Genomic DNA, 27,846 nt, shown 5'->3' on the forward strand with positions numbered 1-27,846 from the left:
GATGTTTAGTTTTCTGTCACAATTTCAATCCAGAATTAATTTGGTTCTAAAATAAAATAAATGGAAAACTGAGGACTCACTCGAATCTTAACGCAACAAATATGAACTAGATTTTTAGTTCTTTGTAACCTTCTGTAAAAATTCCGTAACTGTATTGGTGTAGATTATGCTAGGGATGAAGTTTGGTTCCAGTGTTAGTATTCCAGATAAATTTAAAGAAAGGCATCTTGGTATTTGTTTTCTTTTGCTCTAAGCAGGTTCTTTACATTTTACTTGAATTAACTTGCAAAGTAAATGTTTATCCATAAATCAGTACTAAAATTAAAAACTGGTAAATAAAAAATTGGTAATAACAAATTATCTAAATATAGATAATCTGAAAAAACATTATGACATTTCCCCCACGCCATAACAGTGGTATAAAACATGAACATGACGAATGATAGGATCCACAATAAAGTAAGAAAATGTTTGTTCGTGACTCTTTGTTGAAGGGTAGCACATACCAACAGAATCCTGAAAAAGATAAACCTGAATTATTTAGTATACAACTACATTTAAATAATAATCAACACATTTAGCTATTATATATTTTGTGGTAAAATGTCATGAAACATATCAAATCTTTGACAATAAGTTGGCAGTTAACTACTATTTTAAAATATTTGTGGGCAGCACAGTCTACTTACTATGCTAACAATACACATGTACTATGCAAACATGCATAATTCTTGACCTTAAGGAATTTATAGTCCAAAGTAAATTCTATCTTCGAAAAAAGTCCTAATATTGCAATAATTTATTTTGCATTTTTCCTCTATCTTTGCTTTTCTCAGAACATGGTCTATACATACTATGCGGGCTGGGACTATGTTTCGTTTGTTTATCACTGGGCTCTAGTCCAGCACAGTAGCTGATACACAGTAGATATTCAAAAAATAATTGTTAAATGATTGAATACAGATACTTAGAAACTGCTTCATGTGTATTAACAATCCTTTGTGTGATACTAAAATTCAAGTATCAGATTCTGTGATATAAAGACATTTATGTCATTCTTACTTATTTGCCCAAAAATTATCGTTTGTCTAAAGAACGGTGTTCTACCTCATCTGAGCCACAGATTTAGCTCTAAAATAAGAAAGAACTATTATTAGACATGGATAACAGAAAAGAAGCCAGGGAAAAAAGTTCATACTGTTCTCCAAATAAAAGCATACCTTATCAACTTTTAATTTGAACAGAAAACTATTTAGTTTATGTTAACTATGTTCTGTATATACAGGTATATGTTCTGTTAGCTATGCCTCTCTGAGGCATAACATCCTCCTAGTTGCTATCTCCAGCTATTACAATCCTCTTAATAACAAATAATTAGATTGGTTGGTTGCACATTTCCCCTCAACACTTACATATGCTGTAACTTTAAAGACAGAAGAGGTAATTTGTATTTTCTTGGTTTGAGGATTCTTTCGAACACTAAAATAGGGAGGAAAAGGGAACATTTTAAAATATAACAAGCACTGGCATAATACATTTAAGATGCTGATCCCTTTTAGTATTCAGGTATTCTTATCCATATATAACATGGAAATATAGAATATCCAATTAAGTAGTTTGAAAAGAATGGCATCTGTGGTTTCATCAAAGGATGGGGCAATGTTAACTGAATTGAAATTGCAGAAAATTGAATTTTACAGTTAGAGGGTTTGAGGTCAGTTTGAGACTCAGATGATGAAAAGACTCCTAGGCCAGAGACAATTACTGGAAAAACAAGAATTGGTTAAAGTCAGACTGAAGTGTAAACAGCCGTAAGGGGTCGATAAAAACATACTAAACTTAAAGAACTAAACAGGCTGAACATAAATGACAGTTCTGCCACTGATTTGTTATTTCACTTTAGGCAAGATTAACCTTTCTGAACCCCAACTTTCTCATGTGCAGACTGGGTATGATATGGTTCCCTTTAGGATTATATGAGAATTAGGTGGAGTAATGTATATGAAAACTATTTATTAAATTATTTATTACAAAATTATATTCTATTAAAATCACTTTCTCTCATAGCTCTCTTTCAGTTACTCTCTCCACAAAAGATAATCTGTGGCAATATATAGTGAGGGAGCAAACTGAGGATTGAGGAAATAAGCTACAGATATATATTTATATATTAATTCATATATAAATATGTACACATATTTATAATGCTTTACAATTTGCAAAATACTTTTATATACTTTACCTCATGTAAAGATCACACAACTCAGTGAGGCAGGCATTATTTTGCCAATTTTACAGACAATAGAAGTAGAGCAGTTAAATGATACATTTCAGACATTCCAACTAAAAGTGGTATTTCTGGGAATAGAATTTAGGTGATATAGAGTCCAGTTTTCTTTCCCTACACCTCACCTGTTTATCTTATACCTACTCTAAATTCATATACATCAAAGGTATTGTCCATGTGTTACATGAGTAGGTTAAATTTAAAGGAAGATATCCCTCTTTTTCACTTTATCAGGTGAAAGTACTTCTTTCCCTTCACTAAATATGTAAAGAAATGGGGAGAAAGAGAGAGGAGGAAGAAAGGGGAACTCTGTGGGAGGGTGTGCATGCATGTGTGTTTGAGCTTGTGCACCTGTTAGAGATGACCAGATGCAAGCCATTTCAGGGTTCAGGGTTCAAGATTCTTAGGCAGTTTTCATCTTTAAAACATTTCATTCAGATTTAAACCCAGGAATCATGCAATTAAATTGATTTCCATATATTTCTATAACGTAAGTTGAGGTCATTTTCTTTTATTTCTCTAATGCGTAAGATACACTGCTTGAAAGTTGGAGACTACATTTAAAATTTCATGCTTATCTGAGAGAAGACTATCACCACTACATATAAAACATTTGCATACACCTATATGACCACCCAGATCAAAATACAGAACATATCTATGGTTATATCTAATTTAAAATACTGATCTGGAGGTGGTTATATGGGTGTAAACACATATAAAAATTCACTGAACTTATGTACACTACGATTTATTCAGTTTACTGTATGTAAATTACTCCTCAGTTTTAAAAAAATGAGCCCCTATAAAAGTTTGTGCTTATCAAATAAACTTAGAGGAAATTTAGTATTTGATACTTCACATAATAATCACTTAACACATAAAAACACATACCATAGGTGTATTATTTTTAAAAAGAAACTACATTTGTACATTATTAGGAGTTGGTTCCTAATGGAAATAAATCATATTATTCCATTTTATTACCGCTGATCCTGTATTACTGTTACTTTAAAATATCTCTAAGACAATTCGTCTAATTTTTTATAGGTCAAGCAAAGTATATGATCACCTGTCCTATATCTCATAAGAAAAAAAGAAAAGGAAATATAAAGTGATATTCATTTGTGCCCTAGGGTGTTCTACTAATAATTGCATTATATCAGATTTTTGGCAGTCACTAATTCACTCTCCAGGTAACCATAGTTTTTAAGGATGCTGGAACATAATTTCCATGTAGTGCTTTTAAAAAGTATGATTGTATTAATGGTTTAGAAATAGTGTAATAATTGGTTTCTTATCAATATCATCTGTGCTAATTTCTGAGGATCAGTCCCATATTGACTCTAAACGTTATGGTGTGCAGACCATTCTAGCTAACTCTGCTCATTTTAAGACACAAGGATCCCACCACTTAATTAGCATCTGAAGGTCATAATCTAAGCCTCTCAGTTCAAATCATAAAATCTGGGGCAGATATGTATTTTGGAGAATGTCTCCTAAAACTTTGACAAGAGCATGTGTTTAATGTCTAAAGTAGGAAAGACACAGGCACCATTAGTAACTATAGAATTATTTTTGAAATGCAATGAAACAATTGATCATTTGCTCTCCAAGAAAATGGTTCTAAAGTATTGCCTATGTGACTTAAAGGGACCATAATCCTTGAAAATAAGGCATTTTCCAAAACATTTAAAAGATGTCTTTTATAGGACTTGTAATAATGGATGAGGGAGAAAATATCTTAAGAATGTTTTTACCTTTTTGTTTGAGTCAGAGACCCCTAAAATCAGGCTCTGTAATGTGCCCTCAATATCTACAAACATAAGGGATGGACTTCTTTGCTAGAATGAATCAGGGACAATGTTTATCTGCAAGTGCAGGTTAGATAATGTAAGGTAGCTACTGCATGTATAATTAGAAAGGTAGCAAACGTTTTTCTAAAGCATGTAAAAACACCCAAAACTCAAGTAAAGGAACAGGAAAAAACATCCGTCTTGGTTAAGGTAGCTTGTACAAATGACTTGATTAGATACATGGCTCAGAATTCTGAGAAATTACTGATGATACTTCAAGTTCCACTTGTGCTTCCTCTACTTATACACCCCTTGATAAATGCTATGTTGAACCAACCTGTATCTTTACCTTAACCAACTGACACAGCATCTGACCCAAATCAGCACGACTAATATTAGAAAAGCCCCATGTAGTGCATATGATAAGCAAACCAACATAGCTCCTAAGGGATTTTGAGGTCATTTAACGCATTCAGTTGCTTTGTGTTGGCACCTAAGCCATCTCAAGCAAATATTTATTATAATCATAATTTTCTACTGAAGTTGCTTTGGGAAGACAATTTCATATCCTCCCCTCATTCAGCAAAGAAATTCATAAACATGCTTAACTTGGATCATCGAGAGAAATATTTAATGGGTCTCAGAGAAAAGTAATGCTGTAACTGGGCTGGTCTCCTTCCCAGTCTCCCCTAGAATGACAGACTTGTGATGCATCACCCCTGCATTGGGAACAGACTGCCCTCCTCTTTGCTGGCCCTTGTGGACTTGACTCCATCAAGACGTCCCTGACTGCTCACACCCACACTGACAATTTCTTCTTTTGAACTTCTGGGGTTTTTATTACAGTATAAAGAGCTGTAAACATTTGCATATAAATAACTGAATATTTGATTATATAAAAAACATTTACTTATAAAAGATTTTAAACAATTACTTTACTATTATTTACTATGTTAACTTGTAATTCCCTTAAGGTCAGAGACTGCCTGATGCCTCCTCTTGCACTCTTTAGCGCTTGGTCGAGTTCAGTGCCCAATATTAACACTTGCTGGTTGCCTGATTAAGTGATTCCATGGACACAATTCTTATCCTTTCTGTAAGATGTCATGAATTTTGGATACTCATTTTATGAGTGGTCATTACTCTTTGAGTCATACTTTTTCTTAGCACCCAAAAAGTATAGAAGAGTATCACAAGTGAGAATTCAGGGAAGGGAATGTTAGAAAAAATAGCAGTTTCTTCAATGCTTTGGTTCTAAAGTTATTTCTATTTCAAATATCTCTAATAGAATCTCTTCCTCCACAGCACATGGTAGTGAGGAATTCCACAGGTTCATGTGGCTGATGAGGCACAACACACTGTGGTGGCTGTGGTGTGTGTGTTTGTGTGTATGTGTGTGTGTGTGTGTGTGTGTGTGTTTAGGGTACATCGAGGAGTATCTAGCGGGAGTGCTAGAAGCAGTCTTGTAAGTTTTCATGAGCTGCAAATGATAAGAACAGAATACGTTTGATGTAGGTATGTGCATGTTATTTCTGAAATTCTGTTTCTATAATTTCTCTTCCAACAATCTTTATGTATTGACACAATAACTTTTTCATAAAAATCAGAGACAGATTATAGAAATATTTTTCTGTTTTTAAAACTATATAAAAAATAAACTCAGTAGAATAACTGAATCATGCAGTTTGTTGTATAGCTGTATGACACATGTAATGGATATGAGAATTGAGGTGTTGAGGATAAGTAAAGTAACAATCAAGAGTTTGATGAGAATCTAATTCTGTTGTTTTCCTATTAAAGTAAAATTGTGGGGCTTCCCTGATGGCACAGCGGTTAAGAATCCGCCTGCCAATGCAGGGGACACAGGTTCAAGCCCTGGTCTAGGAAGATCCCACATGCCACGGAGCAACTAAGCCCATGGGCCACAACTACTGAGCCTGCGCTCTAGAGCCCGTGAGCCACAACTACTGAGCCTGCATGCCGCAACTACTGAAGCCCACGCGCCTGGAGCCCATGCTCTGCAACAAGAGAAGACACCGCAATGAGAAGCCCGTGCACTGCAACGAAGAGTAGCCCCCACTCACCACAACTAGAGAAAGCCCGCACGCAGCAACGAAGACTCAACGCAGCCAAGAATAAAATAAATAAATAATTTTTTTTAAAAAAGTAAAATTGTGTAACCAAACTCTGGGAAACTTTGCTTTTACTTGTTCCTATCCCATTTGCCTATAAAGATGATCCAATATCTTCATCATTGAAAAACCCAACTAAAGAATGTTCACTCCAGTTAAAATAAAAGCATAAATAAAAGATTTGTAAAGTCTTTATCCTCACTTGGTCTTCAAAAAGAAAAAAAAAAAGCCCTAGTGGAATACCTAAAACAAGTTTAAGATTAATTTTGAAACGATAAAGATTAACACTTAGGTGAAAATTCTTCTACCTCTTTAGAACAAAGGTAATAATTTTTTTTACTATTATATTTATTAGTATTAGTCAAGCAAGTTCAAACACCCTGAGGGAGCTCGTGTCCCCTTGAGATTTAAAAGAAGGCCTAGGGACAAAAGGGAGACCTGGAAGAAGGCAGTTGCTAGTAAGGGATGGAGTGGGTGACAGGTTTGGATGAGAAAACAAGGACAAGAGGCAGCTGAGAGGACTGAGGCCTAAAATAGGGTCAGGGAAATCGAGAAATTTTGTAGCCTGGAAGAGAATAAGGAGGCTCTGAGGAGGGGGTCAGGGTGGTGCTATTTTTACTCACTTTGGTTGTTAATAGACCCACAAATAGTTGCTGGGTAATCCTACCAGCGTTAAACAAATAATTTGCTCTATTAACCAGAGATTCACAGATTGTAATCGAGCAACATTACCTCACCAGATCCTTATAGACAAGCTTTGCTGTTTCCAGATATGGATTAAGCACATCTTCATATTGACAAAGGGCTCCACCAAGGCAAAGATGTTTGAAAAGACAAAACAGGAACTCTTCTCTATCTGGTTGGCTGAATACTTCATATTTTTCTGAGTCTTCCACTAGCAAAACCTATGTAAGATGATAAAATTCATCTCAATGTAACATAATTTGAGGTTCTAATTTTTATGTTTTCAAAAGTCTCAGTTTATATGTTTAAAAGTAATTTTAGACCTATTTTAAGAACCAATCCTGAAGCAATGGAGAAAATGATCTGCAAGATCTGTGCTTATTGTCCCTCCATTCTATCATTTTACCAGGTACAGACAGTGAAAGGAATAAATCTAAACCTAAGCCTTCTCTTCTTCTGCTTTCTTTGTTCTAGTTTATATCTTTAGTAATTGTTTTAGTGCTACTGAAATTTTAGAGTTGAGTCACTGTGAATCTCATTTGGAAACAATGGGAGTATAAATAAATGGAGAAACTTCTCCATCCCATAAGGTCCATAGTCTTTGCTTCCACCAAGAGGCTAAACAAAAATGGTCATTTTCTAAGCTCTCTCATAGTGTTTGGATTACTATTTTCCTTATGCCCACAGTTACACCATTTTGAACTATTCTGGTAGCTGGAGCCTCATAATCATCTCTTCTTCTGTTCTTCTCTAATATCACCTTACACATCACCAAGCTACATGGATGCTTGCTCTCTTGAGACCTTGCTCCCTCTTTCAGAAAATAGTTTGACTAGGTCTGATGTGGGGGATTTTCTTACACCATTGGGCATTACAGACAATCGCTTAATTTGTTGACCGTAGTGGACATGAACAGGTGATGAATGTATACTACAAAATATATTCCTTTTATTGAATTGCTTATAGCCCATTTACTTGAAAAAGAATGTGAAATAGCTAATAATAAAATATGGATACAGTAAGATAAAAATAATAAAAGACAAAAGAATGTAACCAAGATATAAAGTGGGAAGAGAAAATAAAAACACATAAGGAACTCTACATGGAGAAGAGCTATAAAAATTGTGCATAACACTTAATGCTACCACATAGGTAAAGGAAGGATATATGAGTCATATAACAATCACTGTCTAGCAGTAAGAAGTACACTTTTTATTAGGAAAATTGATTAAACTTAACATTTTATTTACCTCAATCTCAAATGAAAATCATTACAAGGTCATTATATAAGAGGCATTAAAAAACAATAAACTCTCTGGTGTAGTCTATATGTAGTTTACTTATAATGACTTGATGAAAGCTGAAGTTATATGTAGTAAAAGGTAAGAGGAAGTGGTCCCCAGTTTACTGCTCTCTGTGTGCCACATATAACACCTGTACATCTCCTCTCCCTCCCTCCCTCTCTCTCTACAAGGAAATAATGTAATATTAAAACCCAAGTTTGCAGCCACCTAAAGATTTGGCTTAATACAAGCGTGACAAAAGCCCTTAGGGATGAATAGTTTACACATTCCTTACACAAGGACTCATATATTGAATTGATTAGGCTGTGCAATTAAAAAATTATAATTAAAAACATTTTTGGAGTGAATGTTAAAACAATAACATTTTATGTCTGATCTCCCTCTCTATTCACATACAGATCTGTCTAGTTGTGTAGCCCTCCGAGAGGAGATACGCAATGGTTAATGAGTCCAACTTCTGAGCCGCGGTCAGGAAGGAGGCTATTATCAGAATTTAATTACACAGTGTGCCAACAGAATCTGTGTTGCTACACAATGGGAGGGCCCTTTCTAGTTCAGGCTAAAGCTAAAAGTTATTTAGATTTTTTTCAGCCAGAAAGCAACCAAGTTAAAGCCCGCTCCGTTGTCACAGAGTGGCAAAGAACACAAGAGCAAAACATACAGGCAATCGGCAAAAAACACCGAGCCCCAGCACTTCCTGAATAGAGGTGCTACTCATGGCGATAAATAAGCAGGAGGCAGTTTTGCAGGGTATTCTGTTGAAGAGCAAACCCTCCTTTTATTTTTTATTTTTTGGCCGCGCTGCATCCTAGTTCCCCAGCCAGGAATCGAAGCCGTGCCCCCTGCATTGGAAGCACGGAGTCTCAACCACTGGAGAGCCAGGGAAGTCCCACAAATCCTCCTTTTAAAAAGTCATTGCTGAGGCTCTCTCTGTAGAAGTGATGGTGTAGGAGTGAGTCCTTTTAGGTATTGTTCTAGCGAAGATCAATGTGTGGACTGGCTGGATGGTCCCTCGTCTCCTACGGACAAGATTCCTGTGTCCAGAACGATATATCAGTAGTCTCCCTATTTCATTTCTATCTGCATTTGTAATACATTAGACTTGTACATCTTCCTTCTCTCTTAATGTATAATAATAATAATAGTAATTAGCAGTAGTTAATATTATTGAAATCTTACTAAGTGCTGAGCATTGTGTAAAGCACTTTAAATGCATTATGTCACATAATTCTTACATTATTCCTATCTCATATATGAAGAAACTGAAGCTTAGAGAGGTTAAGGATGACAGTTATTAAAGTGACAGAGCCTAGATTTGAACCTACGTCTATTTGATAGCCCTAATTTTTGACCGCTTTGTAAATACTCTTTCTCATCAATTAAAATAATAATGATGATGATATTTCATTTTAACAGCATTTCATAAAATGCTTTCTCAACAATTTTAGGAAGAAGGTAGAATGGGCACTTTAATTTCCATATTGTACAGGTAAGATCTTGAGGCTCAAGATATTGAATGACTTGCCTAAGGTTATTATTATCTTGTAAATAATAAATCAGGAATTAGGAAAATAATCCATGTCTTCTGATGCCAAGTTCAGTATGCCTCTCATTAAAACAAAAATTAACTTAGTTAATCAAATGCCTTTTTGATCTCAGCAATGAGATTAAAAGATTATTTCCCTCCAGGGATGTTTTTAAATATTCATTTGATATGTTAAGAGAAAAGAAAAATAATCATCAATTAAATAGGCCAGAGTTTCTTGACCTCAGCACTACTGACATTTTGGGCCAGATAACTTTGTTGTAGGGACTGTCCTGTGCATTGCATGATGTTTAGCACCATCCCTGGCCTCTACCCATTAGATGTCAGTAGAAGCCCACTGAGAACTAATGGAATACACACATAATCAAGTTGATAAGTGCCATCCAAGAAGAAACCTACCCGGATAATGATTATTACTGATCATTATTCATTGATAAGAGGTATTTTATGGGTTTTAGGCAGGCAAAAGTTTTTGACATTAAGCATTTCCTGAAATGAAATTCTATTGTGGAAATTTAAAATTCTGTACTTACTTTTCGTAATTCATCAGAAATAAGGAAGGGATCACAAAAAGAATCTAAACATTTAACAATATGTCCATTCTCTCGTACAATATCTTCATCATATAATGGATTAAAAAATGACATTGAAAGCTGTGTGCAAGGAACGTTTATAGCTTCAATTTTTTTCACTTCAGTTCCTGAATAAAGAGATATAAAAATTAATTTAGTACTCTCAATTATTTCCAAAACAAATATCACTCTGCAGAGATTCTAAGAAGTAACCAAATACAACATATGTTTTGATATATTTAAAAGACACATTAGTTTAGGGATTTTATTAAATTCTTATTTTGCAGGTTGTTTATTTTTATTAATTATTAAAAGTTTATAACAAAATTTTACCATTTCAGGCCTAGATGAAGGATATGTAAATTAGAAAATACTTGAAAATGAAACATTTATTGTGTAGTAGGAGGTTCTTAGATCAGTTTTAATGTATATATCAGAATTGCCTATAAAACACAGAAATTGCTTCATATGATTTTGGATTTGTATTACGCTTAATGCTTTATAATTCATATTACAAAAATTTTAATTAACTTAAGTAAGGATGTTTCTAAAGTCACTGGGGGTATTTTGAAAATGTTTCTCTCCATTTAAAAATTTCTCCCTTGTGATCTCACTTACAGTGTTTATTACAAAAAAAAGGTTTTCCAAATCAAGGTAAATTTCAAACCAGGCCCTAATCAAGTTATCACAAGTGTTAGAGAAATTTGAAATCATGGTGTTCTATTTTTCTCTTGTAGCTCTAGTTCTTCCCATTTCCACACCAACACCCCCCCCCCATTTATTTCCTGAATGTGTCTTTCAGGAATGGATTTTCTGTTACTAGAGGTTCTATTAAATGCAAAAAGACATAAAGATTAAGGTGAACACTTTTATTATTGCCTCAGTGAGTCACTCAATCGGTTTCTCTCTTTTCTGCACCTACATACGCACACGCACTCATTCAGATATAAAGGGGTGGAGTTCTCCTTGTTCAAAGTTCTAGGACGATTGCAGACTTAGATATGGTGTGTCCTCTCCCCAATATATTTGCTGGATCTCTGACCTGAGAAGCAATTTGAGCTTGAGAAGAGTAATGGTGATTATTTGCACTTCCTCCCTCTGGCTGCCCACCCAGAGTCTTGTTAGGACCTGTTGCTCTCATTCTGATCCTAAGCTGGGCTAGTGTGGAGGCAAGAAGAATGCCTGGAGCCAAGAACTGTGCATGCCTCAGTTATTTCAAAAGATATGCTGCTAAGAAAAGCTCCTTTTGTTCTAGAAGCAAAATCCTTCGGGGTATTAAAGTAAAAAGAAGACCGTAGAAAATGACAGAGTAGGTCTGAGTAATATTGGAAGACCAAAGAACAAGAGCAGTATAAAGCCAGACAATTTTCAAAGATGGGTTGGTGGTCATAGGGTGAGGGACTGACATTGGGCAACATGCCATTTTAATAAATCTACCCTATGTCTGATTTGGGGAGTGGCAGGAGGGTGTGGATGGTGAGAGAAGGTAATTGAATTTAAACCACTTAATCTGAAACATAGAAACAGAACTTGCTATGGACTGAATTGTGTCCCTCCAAAATTCATAGGTTAAAGCCCTAACCCCCAAAGTGATGGTATTTTGAGATGGAGTCTTTGGGGAAGTAATTAGGGTTAGATGAGGTCATGGGTGGGGTCAGGAGGACCTCAACATATGAATTTTGAAGGGACACAATCCAGTCCACAGCCTTCTGCCCCTGGCCCCCCAAATTCATGTCCTTCTCACATGAAAAATACATTGATTCTATCCCAACAGCCCCAAAAGTCTTAACTCATTCCAGCATCAACCCTAAAGTCTAAAGTCCAAAGTCTCATCTAAATATCATCTAAATCAGATATGGGTGAGACTTGAGGTACAATTCATCCTGAGGCAAAATTCCTCTCCAGCTAAGAACCTGCAAAACAAGACAAGTTACATGCTTCCAAAATACAGTGGTGAGATAGGCATAGGATAGACATTTACATTCCAAAAGGGAGAAATAGGAAAGAAGAAAGGGGTGATGGTCCCAGGCAAGCCTAGAACTTGGCAAGGCAGATTCCATTCGACTTTAAGCCTCAAGAATAATCCTCTTTGGTTCAATGTTCTGCTTTCCATACCTACTGGGGCGGTTCTTCCTCCAAGGAAGTGTGTTGTTGAAACTGAGGGGGTGACCCTGACGATCTCTGAATTGCCTTCTCAGTCCTTCTTCTCTTTTCTTGAAGAATAGCACATGCTTACAGCTGAGTGGCTCCATGGTCTGGCCCTGTAGGATCTAAAAAGTCTGATAGCCTTCATTTTGTCTCATTTTTTTCTGTCCCCTTTAGTTCAAGCTGGCAGTGTCTTTGCTGGTACAATCCCATCTCTATTTCTGGCTTCTGCTGAAATGGCTGATTAAGCCCATGAGTTGCACCCATGATCTCTTTATCAAATGGTTGCTCAAGGACACACTTAGTGTGCTCTTCAGAACAAGCTTTCTCATTTTCTGCAATATGGATATGCTGAGAATTTTCCAAATCTTCAAGTTCTGGTTCCGTTTCGCTTAACAATTCCTTCTTCAATTCATCTCTCTCCTTCCATATTTTACTATAACCATTCAGGAGGAAACAAGCCACTCCATCGATACTTTGCTTAGAAATCTCCTCAGCAAATATTAATTTTATCACTTACAAGTTCTATTTTCCACAAAAACACTAGAACACAGTTCAGCCAAGTTCTCTGCCATTTTATAACAAGGACTGCCTTCCTTCCAGTTTCTAATGCCATGTTCCTCATTTCTGTCTGAGACCTCACCAGAATCAACCTTAACATCCATATTCTAGCATGCACCTCAAGACTCTTACAGACTATAACCATTACACAATTTCAATGCTACTTCCACATTTTTAGGTATTTTTACAGAAGCACTCCACTTGGTACCAAAATCTGTATTAGTCTGCTTGGGCTGCTGTCACAAAATACTGTAGACTGGGTAGTTTAAACAACAGACATTTATTTTTCCACAGTTCTATAGGGTGGGAAGTCTAAAATCAAGATGTCAGCTGATTTAGTTCCTGGTGAGGACTCTCTTCCTGGCTTGCAAACGGCTGTCTTCTAGCTGTGTCCACATGTGACAGACTCTTATAAGAACACTAATCCCATCATGAGGGCCTCTCAAGACCTTATCTAAACCTAAAATCTCCCAAAGACCTCACCTCTAAATGCTGTCACATCAGGAGTTAAGGCTTCAATATAAGAATTTGGGAGGGGACACAATCCAGTGCATAGCACACACTCTCTGTTATGTAGAAATTTGGTTAAATTATGTCTCCAGCATTTATAAGTTTTACATGCATCACTAAGATCACACAGAAAGTTAAGCATGTATTGTTTTTTCCCCCCTCAATACTAGCATTACAATACACTGGATAGCTCCTTTTTATTTAGTGTCCAAGTTGGTGCTTTTCTGGAAACCCCATTAATGTGGAAGTGACAGAGGCAAGATCAGTTCTAGAGCCTGGATTTGAATCTCAACTCCACCTGGCCAGCTATGTAAAACTGCACAAGTTACTTAGCTCATGCCTCTGACCCCTCATTTCTGAAATAGGGATATACAGTAATACATCTCTGAGAGTTGTTTTGAGAATTAAAGGAGGTAAATGTGCATAATGCCCTTAGCTGAGCACATAGGAAGCACCCATTACACGTCAGCCAAAGAAGGGCAAAGTATGTCTAAAAGAAGGGGGCCGTGGCAGTTGGCTGAGAGGATAAATCAGCACCAACAATTGGCAACGTAGGCAGTGTAGCCAGTAGTGAAGGAGATTCCATCATCACTCTCTTTAAACCTGGTTCACTTGCTTGAAAAATGTCTCTTCTCTCATTAAACAAAAGCTATTTCTTATGCTTATAAAGGCCCTCAGAGTAAAATTAGAGAGAAGATAGCCGATATATGAGAAAAAAGAAGAAGAAAAGCAAATAGGAGGAGATAAAAACAAATTAATGGAAGAGTACAAGCAACCCACTAGAAACTTCTGTTTCTGAAATGGAGTGCTATCTCTTCTTCTATTTTTCAAAGTACTTCTAATTGATTCTGTCAAGTACATGTGGAATTTTAGAACCTTTCTTTTTGCAATGCCTGTTACAAAAATTAGAAAAAATCAGTGCTGTTTTGTGAAATACGTACCAAAACGGGGGAAGGTAGAATGCCTATTTCAATGAACGTTATCTTTTGTAAATGAGTTTACTGAAGTTACCTTAAACATGGTTTGTAAACACCATGATACGTGACTCTGATAATTTCCTTTTGAAGATTTGGAAATGGTAAATATATTTGCTTAGATACTCAGCTTAACTTTGTAAGTAGTCTGAAGATCACACTGTACTAACTTTTTGTTCTATAAATTTTGCAGTGGTCTTTAGCCAAAAGCAATAAAATTTGACCTACTAAGTCCAACATCATGAACTGTTTGTAAACTTGTGCTTGACTAATACTTTATGAAAAGTTATTTTTGTGTAAGGCCACTAGAGTTCCATGAAAATATGTTGTAAGAATTTACCAAAACAACCCCATCTAATTTAAAATCAACTTACATTTTCTGGAGCACATATTCACGTTACCAACCAGATTCTCCTTCTAATTGGAATGATAATTTATTCTATTGTTAAGAGGGCTCAACCTAAATTTTCAAATACAGTGTTCACGTTTCTGTTTTCAAAATAGTCTTCTGTTAACTCTCTAATTTCTTCCTTGACCTGAGAGTTATTTAAGAGATTTGAGTGTTATTAAGTGTTTAAATGTTTGGGCAATTTTCTTTAAAGATTTCTAGCTGTGTTTCAACGTACTATGAAAATATTATCTATATGAAGTTCTCCTTTTGAGAATTTAAGACTCTCTCCTCCATGATTTAATACATTATTTTTAAAGACTGTTCCATGGTGGCTGCCAGAAATCCATTCCCCTGACCCAACTGAGATTTTGCCCATGCATCCGCACATCCGTGGAATCTTACCTGACCCTTTCCCACTGGACAGAATTGACCACTCCCCTCCTTTTGCTCCCATTGCTATGTTAGCACCTGTGATACATTATTGCACATATTTTAAAATATATCAGTGAGTTCCTTGAGTACACGTTTTCTCTTACTCACCTTTATGTTACCTGCATCTGTCAGAGTCCATGAAAGGTGTACAATAAATACTTTCCAAACAAATGTAAAGAGTGAAAAATTGCTCTTAGGTGTTAAGCCAGGATAGCAGCAGTGGACTACCAGGAGAAAGATGCAGGGCAGGCCTGGCACAGTTGATAATATTTGACTTTGATGTTGTCAAGCAAATGAGTCATTATTCACAATTTATATTTTAATAATGAAAATTCCTGAGGTAAAATTTTGTTATAATAGTAAAATAGTAATCTGAAGAGATGAAAATAAATTTTGTTTACCTAAGGTAATCCACTGTCCAGAAGAATCTGAAAGTAACTTCAAATTGGGAATAACATTTGGATCTTTAAAAAAAGCCTAAAATACAAATTTGAGGGGAACAAGTTAGATATATTATTATAAACAGTAATAAGAATTAACTTCTTAAATAACTATAGTAAAATCTCATTTAATTTAAATTGGGGAAGGATAATTTTAAATTGCTAAAATGTCTTAAGCAATAAATGTTTCATAAAGAAATGAAGTTCGGGGCTTCCCTGGTGGCACAATAGTTGAGAATCTGCCTGCCAATGCAGGGGACACGGGTTCGAGCCCTGGTCTGGGAAGATCCCACATGACACGGAGCAACTAAGCCCGTGAGCCACAATTACTGAGCCTGCGCGTCTGGAGCTTGTGCTCCGCAACAAGAGAGGCCGCGATAATGAGAGGCTCGCGCACCGCGATGAAGAGTGGCCCCCGCTTGCCACAACTAGAGAAAGCCCTCACACAGAAACGAAGACCCAACACAGCCATAAATAAATAAATAAATAAAATAAATAAACCCAAAGTTAAAAAAAAAAAAAAAGTAAGCTGAAACATTAAAAAAAAAAAAAAAAAAAAAGAAATGAAGTTCTGTTACCTTCAAGTTGGAACAGTATGAACAATACTGTTATGTCCAAGTAGATACCTTTGGGACTAATTTAATAAATACAAAGTAATGATTTACAGTGAAAAGTAAGAGGTTATATAATGTTTGAAAATTTTGTTTTCTTTCAACCTTGTTCTCCCAATTAACTGATGTAAGTAATCACTGCTTCCACTCTCCCCAACTAAATCTAAATCTAAATGTAATTGTCAATTTAATTCTATCCAAGGGGCACATAGAAAAGTGATAAATTTCACTTCTTTTAAAAAATTTTTTAATTTTTTTATACAGCAGGTTCTTATTAGTCATCCATTTTATACACATCAGTGTATACATGTCAATCCAATTCTCCCAATTCATCACACCACCATCCCAACCCCCCGCCGCTTTCCCCCCTTGGTGTCCATATGTTTGTTCTCTACATCTGTGTCTGTATTTCTGCCCTGCAAACCGGTTCATCTGTACCATTTTCTAGGTTCCACATATATGCGTTAATATACGATATTTGTTTTTCTCTTTCTGCCTTACTTCACTCTGTATGACAGTCTCTAGATGCATCCACATCTCTACAAATGACCCAATTTCGTTCCTTTTAATGGCTGAGTAATATTTCATTGTATATACGTACCACAACTTCTTTATCCATTCGTCTGTCAATGGGTATTTAGGTTGCTTCCATGACCTGGCTATTGTAAATAGTGCTGCAATGAACATTGGGGTGCATGTGTCTTTTTGAAGTATGGTTTTCTCTGGGTATATGCCCAGTAGTGGGATTGCTGGGTCATATGGTAATTCTATTTTTAGTTTTTTAAGGAACCTCCATACTGTTCTCCATAGTGGCTGTATCAATTTACATTCCCACCAACAGTGCAAGAGGGTTCCCTTTTCTCCACACCCTCTCCAGCATTTGTTGTTTGTAGATTTTCTGATGATGCCCATTCTAACTGGTGTGAGGTGATACCTCATTGTAGTTTTGATTTGCATTTCTCTAATAATTAGTGATGTTGAGCAGCTTTTCATGTGCTTCTTGGCCATCCGTATGTCTTCTTTGGAGAAATGTCTATTTAGGTCTTCTGTCCATTTTTGGATTGGGTTGTTTGTTTTTTTAATATTGAGCTGCATGACCTGTTTATATATTTTGGAGATTAATCCTTTGTCTGTTGATTCGTTTGCAAATATTTTCTCCCATTCTGAGGGTTGTCTTTTCATCTTGTTTATGGTTTCCATTACTGTGCAAAAGCTTTTAAGTTTCATTAGGTCCCATTTGTTTATTTTTGTTTTTATTTCCATTACTATAGGAGGTGGATCAAAAAAGATCTTGCTGTGATTTATGTCAAAGTGTGTTCTTCCTATGTTTTCCTCTAAGAGTTTTATAGTGTCCGGTCTTACATTTAGGTCTTTAATCCATTTTGAGTTTATTTTTGTGTATGGTGTTAGGGAGTGTTCTAATTTCATTCTTTTACATGTAGCTGTCCAGTTTTCCCAGCACCACTTAAGTAAGTAATCACTGCTTCCACTCTCCCCAACTAAATCTAAATCTAAATGTAATTGTCAATTTAATTCTATCCAAGGGGCACATAGAAAAGTGATAAATTTCACTTCTTAAAAAATGAAAACTTTCTGTATGGCGAAAGAAAGAAAAGTAGCCAAGAGTTTTATTACCAAGCACCAGCAGTTGACTCTGGCTGAAAAGATCTGAAGAGAAACGTATTAAAAGTATCTTAGGTAGTCTACATAATTATCAGGAGATGTAGAGAATCAGGCTAAGTGCTGGGCCCTCAGAATAACACAAAATCATATGTAGAACTGCCCTGATGAGGAAACAGTCATCCTTGCTATAGCCCCATCAAGCACTAAAAAGAGATACCATGATCCATTCCTCACCAAGGCTACTGCTGTGCCAGGACTGCCCTAACTGAAAGCTGGATGCCTTTGCCACCACCTTTGCCATAAAAATTCAGGATTCTGTGTGTACCTCTTTCCTTAAGTTGCTCACTTTTCAAAAACTGGTTTTGCACTGATAAATCTGGTTGGTAGCCCTAGATCCCAGGTTTGTGCTCTGAGTGCAAAAGAGGCAAGTATTACACAGTGAAGGAAACCATCAACAAAATGAAAAGGCAACCTACTGAACAGGGAAAATATTTGCAAATCATATATCTGATAAGGGGTTAATATCCAAAGTACATAAGGAACTCATACAGCTCAATAACAACAACAACAAAACCCCTAAAAATCTGTTTAAAAAATGGGCAGAGAATCTGAATGGACATTTTTCCAAAGAAGACAAACAGATGGTGAACAGGCACATGAAAAGATGCTCAACACTAATCATCAGGGAAATGCAAATTAAAACCACAATGAGGTATCACTTCACACTTGTTAGAATAGCTATCAACAAAAAGACAAGAAATAACAAGTGTTGGCAAGGATGTGAAGAAAAGGGAACCCTCGTGCACTGTTGGTGGGAACGTGAATTTGTGCAGCTACTATGGAAAACAGTATGGAGGTTCCTCAAAAAATAAAAAAATAGAGCTACCATATTATCCAGCAACTCCACTTCTGAATATTTATCCAAAGAATACAAAAACTCTAATTCAAAAAGCTATAGGGACTTCCCTGGCGGTCTAGTGGTTAAGACTTCACCTTCCAATGCAGGGGGTGTGGGTTCCATCCCTGGTCAGGGAATTAAGATACCACATGCCTCGGGGCCAAAAAACCAAAACATAAAACAGAAGTAATACAGTAACAAATTCAATAAAGACTTTAAAAATGGTCCACATCAAAAAAGCTATATGCATCCCTATTTCATTGCAGCATTATTTACAATAGCCAAGATATGGAAACAACCTAGATGACCTAAATGTCCATAGATGAATGAATGGATAAAGAAGTTGTGTTGTACACACACACACACACACGCGCGCACACACTGGAATACTACTCAGTCATAAAAAAGAATGAAATCTTGCTATTTGTAACAACATAGGTGGACCTTGAGGGTATTATGTTAAATGAAACATCAGACAGAGAAAGACAAATACTCCATCGTTTCACTTATATGTGGAATCTAAAAAAACAGAACAAACCAAACCAAACAAATAGATACAGAAAGCACACTGGTTGTTGCCAGAGAGAAGGGCTGGGAGGTGAATGAAACGGGTGAAGGGGTTGAAGAGGTACAAACTTCCAGTTAAAAAATAAGTAAGTTATAGGTATGTAATGGACAGCATGGTGACTGTAATTAATAATACTGTACTGCATATTTGAAAGTTGCTAAGAGAATAAAATTTAAAAGTTCTCATCACAAGAAATTTTGTAACTCTGTATGGTGACAGATGATAACTAGACTTACTGTGGTGATCATTTCGCAGTACATACTAATATCAAATCATTATGTTGTACACCTGAAACTAATACAATATAATGTCAATTATATCTAAAAACAGGCAAGTGTTTTGGATTCCACTTCGGACTTCCTAAAAAATGAAAGGTGGAAATCATTCCAAATCACATGTATGTTCAAGAAGTGTTGGGCAGTCAGAAAGCACAATGATGTCCATGATGAGCAGTAAAGAAAAAAAAACAATAGACTGGGAGGAAATATTTGCAACAAATATGATTTAAAAGGTGGGGGAGGGGGCTTCCCTGGTGGTGCAGTGGTTAAGAATCCTCCTGCCAATGCAGGGGACACAGGTTCGATCCCTGGTCCGGGAAGATCCCACATGCCGTGAAGCAACTCAGCCCATGCGCCGCAACTACTGAGCCTGTGCTCTAGAGCCCGCGAGCCACAACTACTGAGCCCATGTGCCACAACTACTGAAGCCCGCGTGCCTAGAGCCCATGCTCTGCAACAAGAGAAACCACCGCAATGAGAAGCCCGCGCACCACAACAAAGAGTAGCCCCGCTTGCCACAACTAGAGAAAGCCCGCGCAGCAACGAAGACCCAACGCAGCCAAAAATAAACAAATTAATTAAAAAAAAAAAAAGGTGGGGGAGGATGATATCAATGGCTTATAAAAAGCCCAATACTTATAAGAAAAACTGACAGCCTGATTTAAACATAGCCAAAGGATAGGAAAAGTCATGTAAAAATTACAAATAGCCAATAAACTTATGAAAAGATGCTCAACTTCAAGAGCAGTGAGAGAAATGAAAATAAAATCCAGAAGATATCATTTTTCTCATTATATTGGCAAGATTTTAAAAGACTAGTAACAGACTTCCCTGGTGGTCCAGTGGTTAAGACTCCGTGCTTCCACTGCAGGGGACACGGGTTTGATCCCTGGTTGGGGAACTAAGATACCACATGCTGCACAGTGCGGCCAGAAAGATAAAAATAAATAAAAAGACTTTTGGTCAGAGTACCAGAAAATACACACTCTTACATACTGCTGGTGGAATGTGAATTTTTACCACCTTTGGGGAAGTATTGGATACTATCTTGAATTTTAAAAACATGTATAGCTTATGAGCCAAGAAATTCCACTTTTAGGTATGTGTCATATAAAAATGAAATCACCAATAGTTAAGATTTATGTGCAAGGAATGTTTTTAATAGTATTGTTTGTGGTGTCAAAACCTGGAAACTTCTCTGCCCATCAGTAGAATGATTGAATAAAATGGCTGAATAATAATAAAAGTGGTTGAACACAGTATATCTATACTAGATGGTATACAGTTATGGAAAAGAAAGTATTAGAATAGAATGTAAGCTCCATATGCTTTTTTTCTTATTCACTGCTATATCCCCAGGGTCTGGCATTTAGCAGTTATTCAATAAACATTTACCGTATTGAATTTGAAGGAAAGCCATAAGTATTTTGAGTAAAAAGAGTAGTTTAAAAGTAATATGTTCGAAAAAACAAAACAAAATAAAACTTCTATTTATATGAACATAAACAAAAGTATGGAAGAATATATACCAAACATTAACAAGTCACCTAAGAAGTGGTGGTTGTGTAGGCTTGTGGGAAGAGAGGGGTTGAGAGGGTTGGATTTGATACAGAAAGATTGTTGACTCTTTGTTCTTTGTTTAGATTGTTGCAGTAAATATTTATCTTATTCTGACACTCCCTTTAAGCTATCACTCTCTTTTCCTAAATAGCTTCTTGAAAGAGGAGTCTATCTTGTTTCACTTTTTTGTCTACCAGTTATTCTTCTGTATCTGGCTCCTGCTGCCATCACTCAACTGAAAGTACACTCGACATCACAATTCCAAAAATAAAATGGATGCAGTCCCTGCTCTCATAGAGTTTACAGACTAAAAGGGAAGATATTAAGTAACATGCCATGAGTGTTATGAAGAAATGCAGGGTGCTATAATGCAAGTACGTAATAGGCAGATCTACTCTAATGGTTTTGGGAAGAAAGGTTAATGCAGAAAGAACATTTAGATTTAGATCTAAAAGGTGAGTAGGAGTCAGCTGGGCAAAAGGTATACTGGTAAATTCTTAACAACGGATACCCCTTCCTCCCTGCCAAAAGCCCTGATTTGTAGCATTTGCTGATTTCCAGGGTGGATTTCAAGTTGCCAAAAGCTTAACAACCAGCAAAGCTTCCTGGAAATTTAGCAGTTAGGCTGTCCTGAGCTGGTTCCAGCATGACACTGGAAAGACTATTTTTCAAGATGGAGAAAATGTCAAGTCTGCAAGGTGAGAACGGAGGGGACTTCCCATTGAAGAAAAGTAATGAGGTTCAGTGTGACCAGAGTTGATGAGCTGATGGTCTGATGAGGTTGGGGAGTTAAATAGGACCTTGTAGGTCAAGTCAAAAATTTTTATCTTAATCTAATATTGATCTAGATTGATCAGTATTTTGAGCTTAAGGGCAGTTGGAAGACCCTGAAGAGATGTAAACAGAGGAAAGATGTGATTAGAGTCATATTTTTAAAAGCTCATTCCTGCTGCAGTGTGGAGATGAATTGAGGGGCTGTAAAGAGACTGATTAGGAGGGATGGTGCTACTGTAATCCAGAAAGGTCTGATGTTCACATGAAAATGCTATCATGTCAAAATGATAGCAAGTGGGAGGGAGAGAAGTGGATGGATTCAATGAATATTTAGAAGAAAGGGACAAAGGGAGAAGGAGGAATCAAACATGACTCTTAGAATTTTTGCATGAATAATACGGCAGAATGAATGTCGTTTAATGAGAGGCAAAAGTGGAGAGGACCAGGTATGTGGGTGAAAATTAGTACATTCAACAAGTATTTGTGAATGTCTGCATTATGCCAAGCAAGACAAAGTCTCTGTTCTCATGTTGTTTACATTCTAATGGTGGAGGTTAAAGGTAAACAATTTACAAGTATATATGCCCAATTACAAAAGTCTTCCCCAAAATTATTCTTCAGAAAAAAGGGAAGTTGCCTTATAACTTTAAAAAGTCAAATAGTGTTTGTGCAATTATTTTAATTCATATAATACACATCTTGAAAAGATACACATATGCTGGAATTAACCCCAATTAATACTCATTTTGAATGCTTTTTAGAGGTCTTCTGAAGAATCGGCAAAAGGGGGAATTTAATTCAGATTTAGTAATCATCCCTGGGGGGTATCCACTTACAATTACATTTTAAATGTCATAGTGAAAGGAAGTAGGTTAAGTGGCCTGCAGTGAATTGGCCTGGAGCCAATGCAAATAAGTCTTCATAAAGGCCCCTCAAAGCAACAGTTGTTCTATTGAAATCACAATTATGTACCTGAAGAACGAATTTTTTTAAAGAAAACAAAAAACCCTGACCTAATGTGTACAAATGGTATTTTGGGTTATAGAATTTCCAGTGAGACATTAGAAGGGATTCTCTGAATCTCAGATAGCTTTAGGAAAGCTGGTATCCTTTGGAAAAATATTTGATTCACAAACTAGTTCCAGTGATAACAAAGATACTGATGTCAAATGCATGTGAAGATTTGCATAAACTTGTTTCATAAAATGTGAGAGTAGAAACATATTTCTAAATTAATATTTTATATAACACAGTTTAAATGTATGTTTATTATATGTCACACATATGAAATATAAGTAGATGTTTGACTTTATCATCTATCTGGCAGACTGCTGATTTCTGATCCAATATCAAATCTCTCCTTCTTCCTTAAGGACTCCCAATTTTATTTGGGACAGCAATGTGCTCAGCTAAACGTTTGCAGTTCCTAGCAGTCTCTGTGGTATGTGGTCCTGAGATGTAAGCAGAGTCTGGTCATGAGATATAATGAGTTGTGCGGATCTTCAGAAAACTCTGTAAATTAAGGAGCTCCCTTGCAGGACATATGGAAGATTCCTGTCATTATCCCTAGTCCATGGTGAGGATGCCAACACTATATACTAAGCCCAGAGCTCTCTCTTGAGACTCAAAGTGAGATAATATATTGAACTATCTACGATATTGCCATTTGTATGCACCTCAAATTTAGCATGCCTGAAACTGAACTCATTTTCACTATATATTCTTTTCCACTTTCTGTGTATTTAAATCTGCCACTCTAATCAACCAAATCAAAAACTTGGTCATCTTACATGTTGCCCTTTGCCTAACTCTCAATTATCTTACCAGTCCTTGAGTACTACGTTTCTCATAAACGTCTCTCCAGGCCATCCCGGTGCCCCTGTCTTAATTCAGGGTATCACCATATACTGTCTGGAGGATAACAGTTTCCAATTTGTTCTCACTGCTTCCAGACTCAGTCCTAACAATCTACCTTCCATACTTCTGCCAGGTGATCTCAGTACTTTAAATTTTACTGTCTTGCTGAAAACCTTTCAGCAACTCCTCAGCAGCTAGATAAAGTCTAAACTCCTTTGCATGGCACATAAAGTCTTATACAATATCGTCCCACCTATCTGTCTAAAATAATCCCACTTTGTCTACCTGACAAACTCCTACTCATCTTTCAGGCCCTAGCTCAAGTGCCCCGTCTTTTGGAAACCCTCCTTTAACCACCTCAGTCAAAAATGACCACTTTCTCTTTTGTGACACTACAGTACCTTGTGCATGTTATGTTTTGTATCACCTCTCATTCTGCAATGCAATTTTTGGTCTGTTTCCTTCTCTTTAACTGTGTATTGTTCATCTGTACAGACTTAGGAACTAAAGAAATATTTGTTGGATGAATATTTCCTTCCTTCCTTCCACCCACTTACTACCTCACAAATACACTTTTGGAACATAATTTGTTTTTAAATTGAAAGGGAAAATTCATAATCTGGAATCCTCGTTTAAGCAGTACCCTTTGTTCAGTTATAGTTTTTGTAGTAGAAATGACATGGAAGTTGGAGTCAAAGGCCTGGGTTTTGCCATTTGCTGGGCAAGCTTGCACAAATTATTTAACCATTCTGAGCTTCAGTTTCCTCAGCTGTAAAACGGGGGTCAAAACACCAAATTTACCAGATTGTTGTAAATATTAGTGATAGATGGATAAGAAGTGCTGAAAGCTAAATCTGGCACACAGGAGTCACTACTGCTTTGGGAAAACAGTTTGTAAAGTAGTATACAAATGTTAATAACAATAACAGCACTTATTATGAGACAGGCATTTTGCTAAACATTTTATATAATTCATTTAATCTTCATATTAATCCCATCAGATATTCAGCATTATTTTCATTTTCAAAAAGACAAGCACTGTGACCATTTTGCAGAAAAGTAAACAGAGGCTGAAGAAGGTTAAGTAACTTGCCCAATGTCATAGAGCCAGTAAGTGGCAAGAGTTGGAATTTGAACAGAGACAGCTAACTTGAGGCCAAATGAGCGGGGGATCCAGGTTTTGTAGGGCTCTAAGCATAAATGATTTTAGGGACTCTAAGAATACAAAACATCTACTTCTGAAAAACTCCAAAAACATGTGAACATACTGCTGGAGTATCTCAGAGTTCCTTGGAAGGCGATTCTCTAAGTGAGGAGCTTTAGCTAGTGAGGGGCCCTGAAGATTCATTAGCTTCAAGGTAAATCTCCTTCTGGGCCATGCTCTTAGCCACAGTGCTTTATTTCCTCCAAATTAGTTACGTGAGTAAAAATAATGATTGTATGAATACAGTTCTTTAAACTGAAATATGGGAATAATACTGTCTACCTCACAGGAAAAAATTAGGATAAATAAACATGAAGATATTGAAAATTAGTTTGAAAAAAATTGCCTGCTATTATGGAAATTTGTTGTGCTTTATGGATGAATTTTGATTTTGTTGAAGAACTTTGTGTCTATTGAACAACCCAAATTAATTCTACACCCTTCTCTATGAAATTTTTCTGATACCAATGACCCTCCAATTGAGTGATCTTTTTTTTCCCTTGTGCCTAGGGTACCTTATATATCCTCCAGTATAGCAATTATTTTGTCTTGTAGAGAATTCTTTACATTTCTAGCTTCCAAAACTGTACACATCACTTACAAGCTGGGATCAGGTCTCTTCATCTTTTTAATACCTCCCAGCAGGGATACAGTAAGTATCCAACAAATATTTATTGAGTAAATGACTTATATTAAAAATTTTACAGCACTCTAAAATTCAGCAAATTAAAATCCTGATCATCTCCTTTTAAAAAAATATTAATTTGAGAGCCAGTACTGGCATAAATGAAAAATATTAAAAACTATACAAATTTAACCATGAATATTTAAGAAATGTCATTAATGCCATCATCAGTGGCATATTATATTAACATTATAACACTAACTTAGGTAAAGGGAAATAGACATTTAACCAATTTACCCTCTGTTCAGGGTTGAAGAGTATTCCACCCTCAACCCTCTGCCCAAAATTCATGTCCTTCTTGGAACCTCAGAAAGTGACCTTAGTTGGAAACAGGGTTGTTGCAGATATAATTAGTTAAAATGAGGTTATACTGGAGTAGGGTGGGCCCTTAATTCGATATGACTGGTGTTGTTATAAGAAGAGAAGAACAAATGGACACATGATGGACACATGATGAGAGAGAGCTACGTGACTTTGACAGACGTAGAGATTCAAGTTCTGCAGCTGCAAGCCAAGCAGTGCCAAGGACTGCTGGCAACCATGAGAAGCTAGGAAGAGGTAAGGAAGGATTTGTCCCTATAGATTTCAGAGAGAGCATAACCCTGCTGACACCCTGATTTTGGACTTCTAAACTCCAAAACTGTAAGACAATACATTTCTGTTGTTTTAAGCCACGCAGTTTGTGGTACTTTGCTACAGCAGCCCTGGGAAACTAATTTCCCTCACAGTAAATATTTTGGTTTGTTAATTAGGCTAATATTTTCTTCACTGCACTATCATTCTGTATGAGATGATCTGATTTTTTTATTTGCTGGCAGTCTTGCCATGGGTCTATAAGATCCTTGAAAGCCAGGCTCCCTTCTGTCTTGTTCCTTCTAGCCTCCCCACCACTTGACAGAATTCCTAGTACATGGTATCTCTCAGGAAGTGTTTGTGAATGAGTAAATAAACTATGCCAACTATGCTACAGTCAATGCCTGAAGGGCATGAATGGCAAAGATAATATCACAAACCATAACAGTATATTCCATTTAACTGAGGATTAAAAAACTTCAGGATTTTAAATAAGGTAAATGAAATTTAACAAACACACCAGAATTTGCACCTTCAAATTAGTTTTTCCCTTTTCAAAGCAGCTACCTCTACCAGCTAAAGACTTATTCCAATAACTCTGCCACTGCTTAAGACTTTTTCTTGAATTCTTCACTGGAACTGCTAACAGAGCCTGTACTCACAGCGTAGATGTGATTTCGAGAAACAACCAAAAGTAATTTGAAGCTAACCCTAGTAAATAAAGCTGGTGATAAAGCTGGATAATATTTAAAAATGAGGTGTACCTACTAAAAGAGAGACCAATTTTCTAGCGAGAGACTGCCTTTTCAAAATGGAAAAGTTCTATATGGCAGGATACTGAAGATGAGCTAATTTATGGTGATATGAAATGTAAAAGTTCCTCTTAAAACTGATCATTTGAACCTTTTTATTATTCTCAAACTCCAAGAAAACGACGTCACTAAGTAATGGCGTCTTCACAAGAATTTATGCCGAAGTGGGAAAAAATGTAAAATCAGCAGTGGTCCAAGGAACTCTCCAACCCCCATACCAACCATAACGAAATCATCCTTCCGATAAACCTGAAACGTCTGGTCAAACCCGAACGCCTGCGCCTTGATTCTACCCAGCATGGACCTGGGGCAGAGAAGAGAAAGACAGTCAACTTGGGGTAGCATCCTCTGGGGGAGCACATTCAGCCCGTCCCACCCACGGAGTCCGCCCCTCGCCCCTGCTACTGCTGCCTCCCGGTTTCACTCAGGAAGGGGCCGCCTCGCCGCCCGACCCGCGTCTCCACAGCCGCGAAGACCGAAGGACTCTTCTCTTCCTGCCCCTCGGCCTCTCACCACTGGCGGAGCCGGCTGGTGATCTCCGGGGTGTTCAGAGACTGGAAGGTTTTCTGAGGCAGGAATCTGAAGTAGTAGCCGCCCGAATGCCCCAGCTCCCCAGCCGCCATCTCTGT

General features: G+C 36.8%; 1 protein-coding gene across 1 annotated transcript; it reads right to left on the minus strand.

The window, feature by feature from the left end:
• CFAP300 (cilia and flagella associated protein 300) lies at window positions 1-27,846 on the minus strand. The gene is made up of 7 exons (XM_068555666.1): window positions 27,731-27,846; window positions 27,440-27,521; window positions 15,736-15,811; window positions 10,283-10,449; window positions 6,948-7,120; window positions 1,413-1,479; window positions 1-516 (listed from the first exon to the last, which is right to left on the minus strand). The coding sequence occupies exons 1-7, from the start codon at window positions 27,838-27,840 to the stop codon at window positions 388-390; spliced, it is 804 nt and encodes a 267-aa protein (XP_068411767.1). The 5' UTR covers window positions 27,841-27,846; the 3' UTR covers window positions 1-387.

Source organism: Eschrichtius robustus, chromosome 11 (genome assembly GCF_028021215.1).
Source record: "Eschrichtius robustus isolate mEscRob2 chromosome 11, mEscRob2.pri, whole genome shotgun sequence".
NCBI classification, from domain to species: Eukaryota; Metazoa; Chordata; class Mammalia; order Artiodactyla; family Eschrichtiidae; genus Eschrichtius; species Eschrichtius robustus.

What these genes read in the sequence shown, in the direction of transcription:
- CFAP300 (XM_068555666.1), bottom strand. Translation starts at nt 27,840, where the DNA reads ATGGCGGCTGGGGAGCTGGGGCATTCGGGCGGCTACTACTTCAGATTC. An exon ending in TGGACAGTGGATTACCTTAG is followed by an intron (nt 10,450 to 15,735) that starts GTAAACAAAATT and finishes CTCTTTATTCAG; the next exon opens with GAACTGAAGTGAAAAAAATT. An exon ending in TTTCTGATGAATTACGAAAA is followed by an intron (nt 7,121 to 10,282) that starts GTAAGTACAGAA and finishes CATCTTACATAG; the next exon opens with GTTTTGCTAGTGGAAGACTC.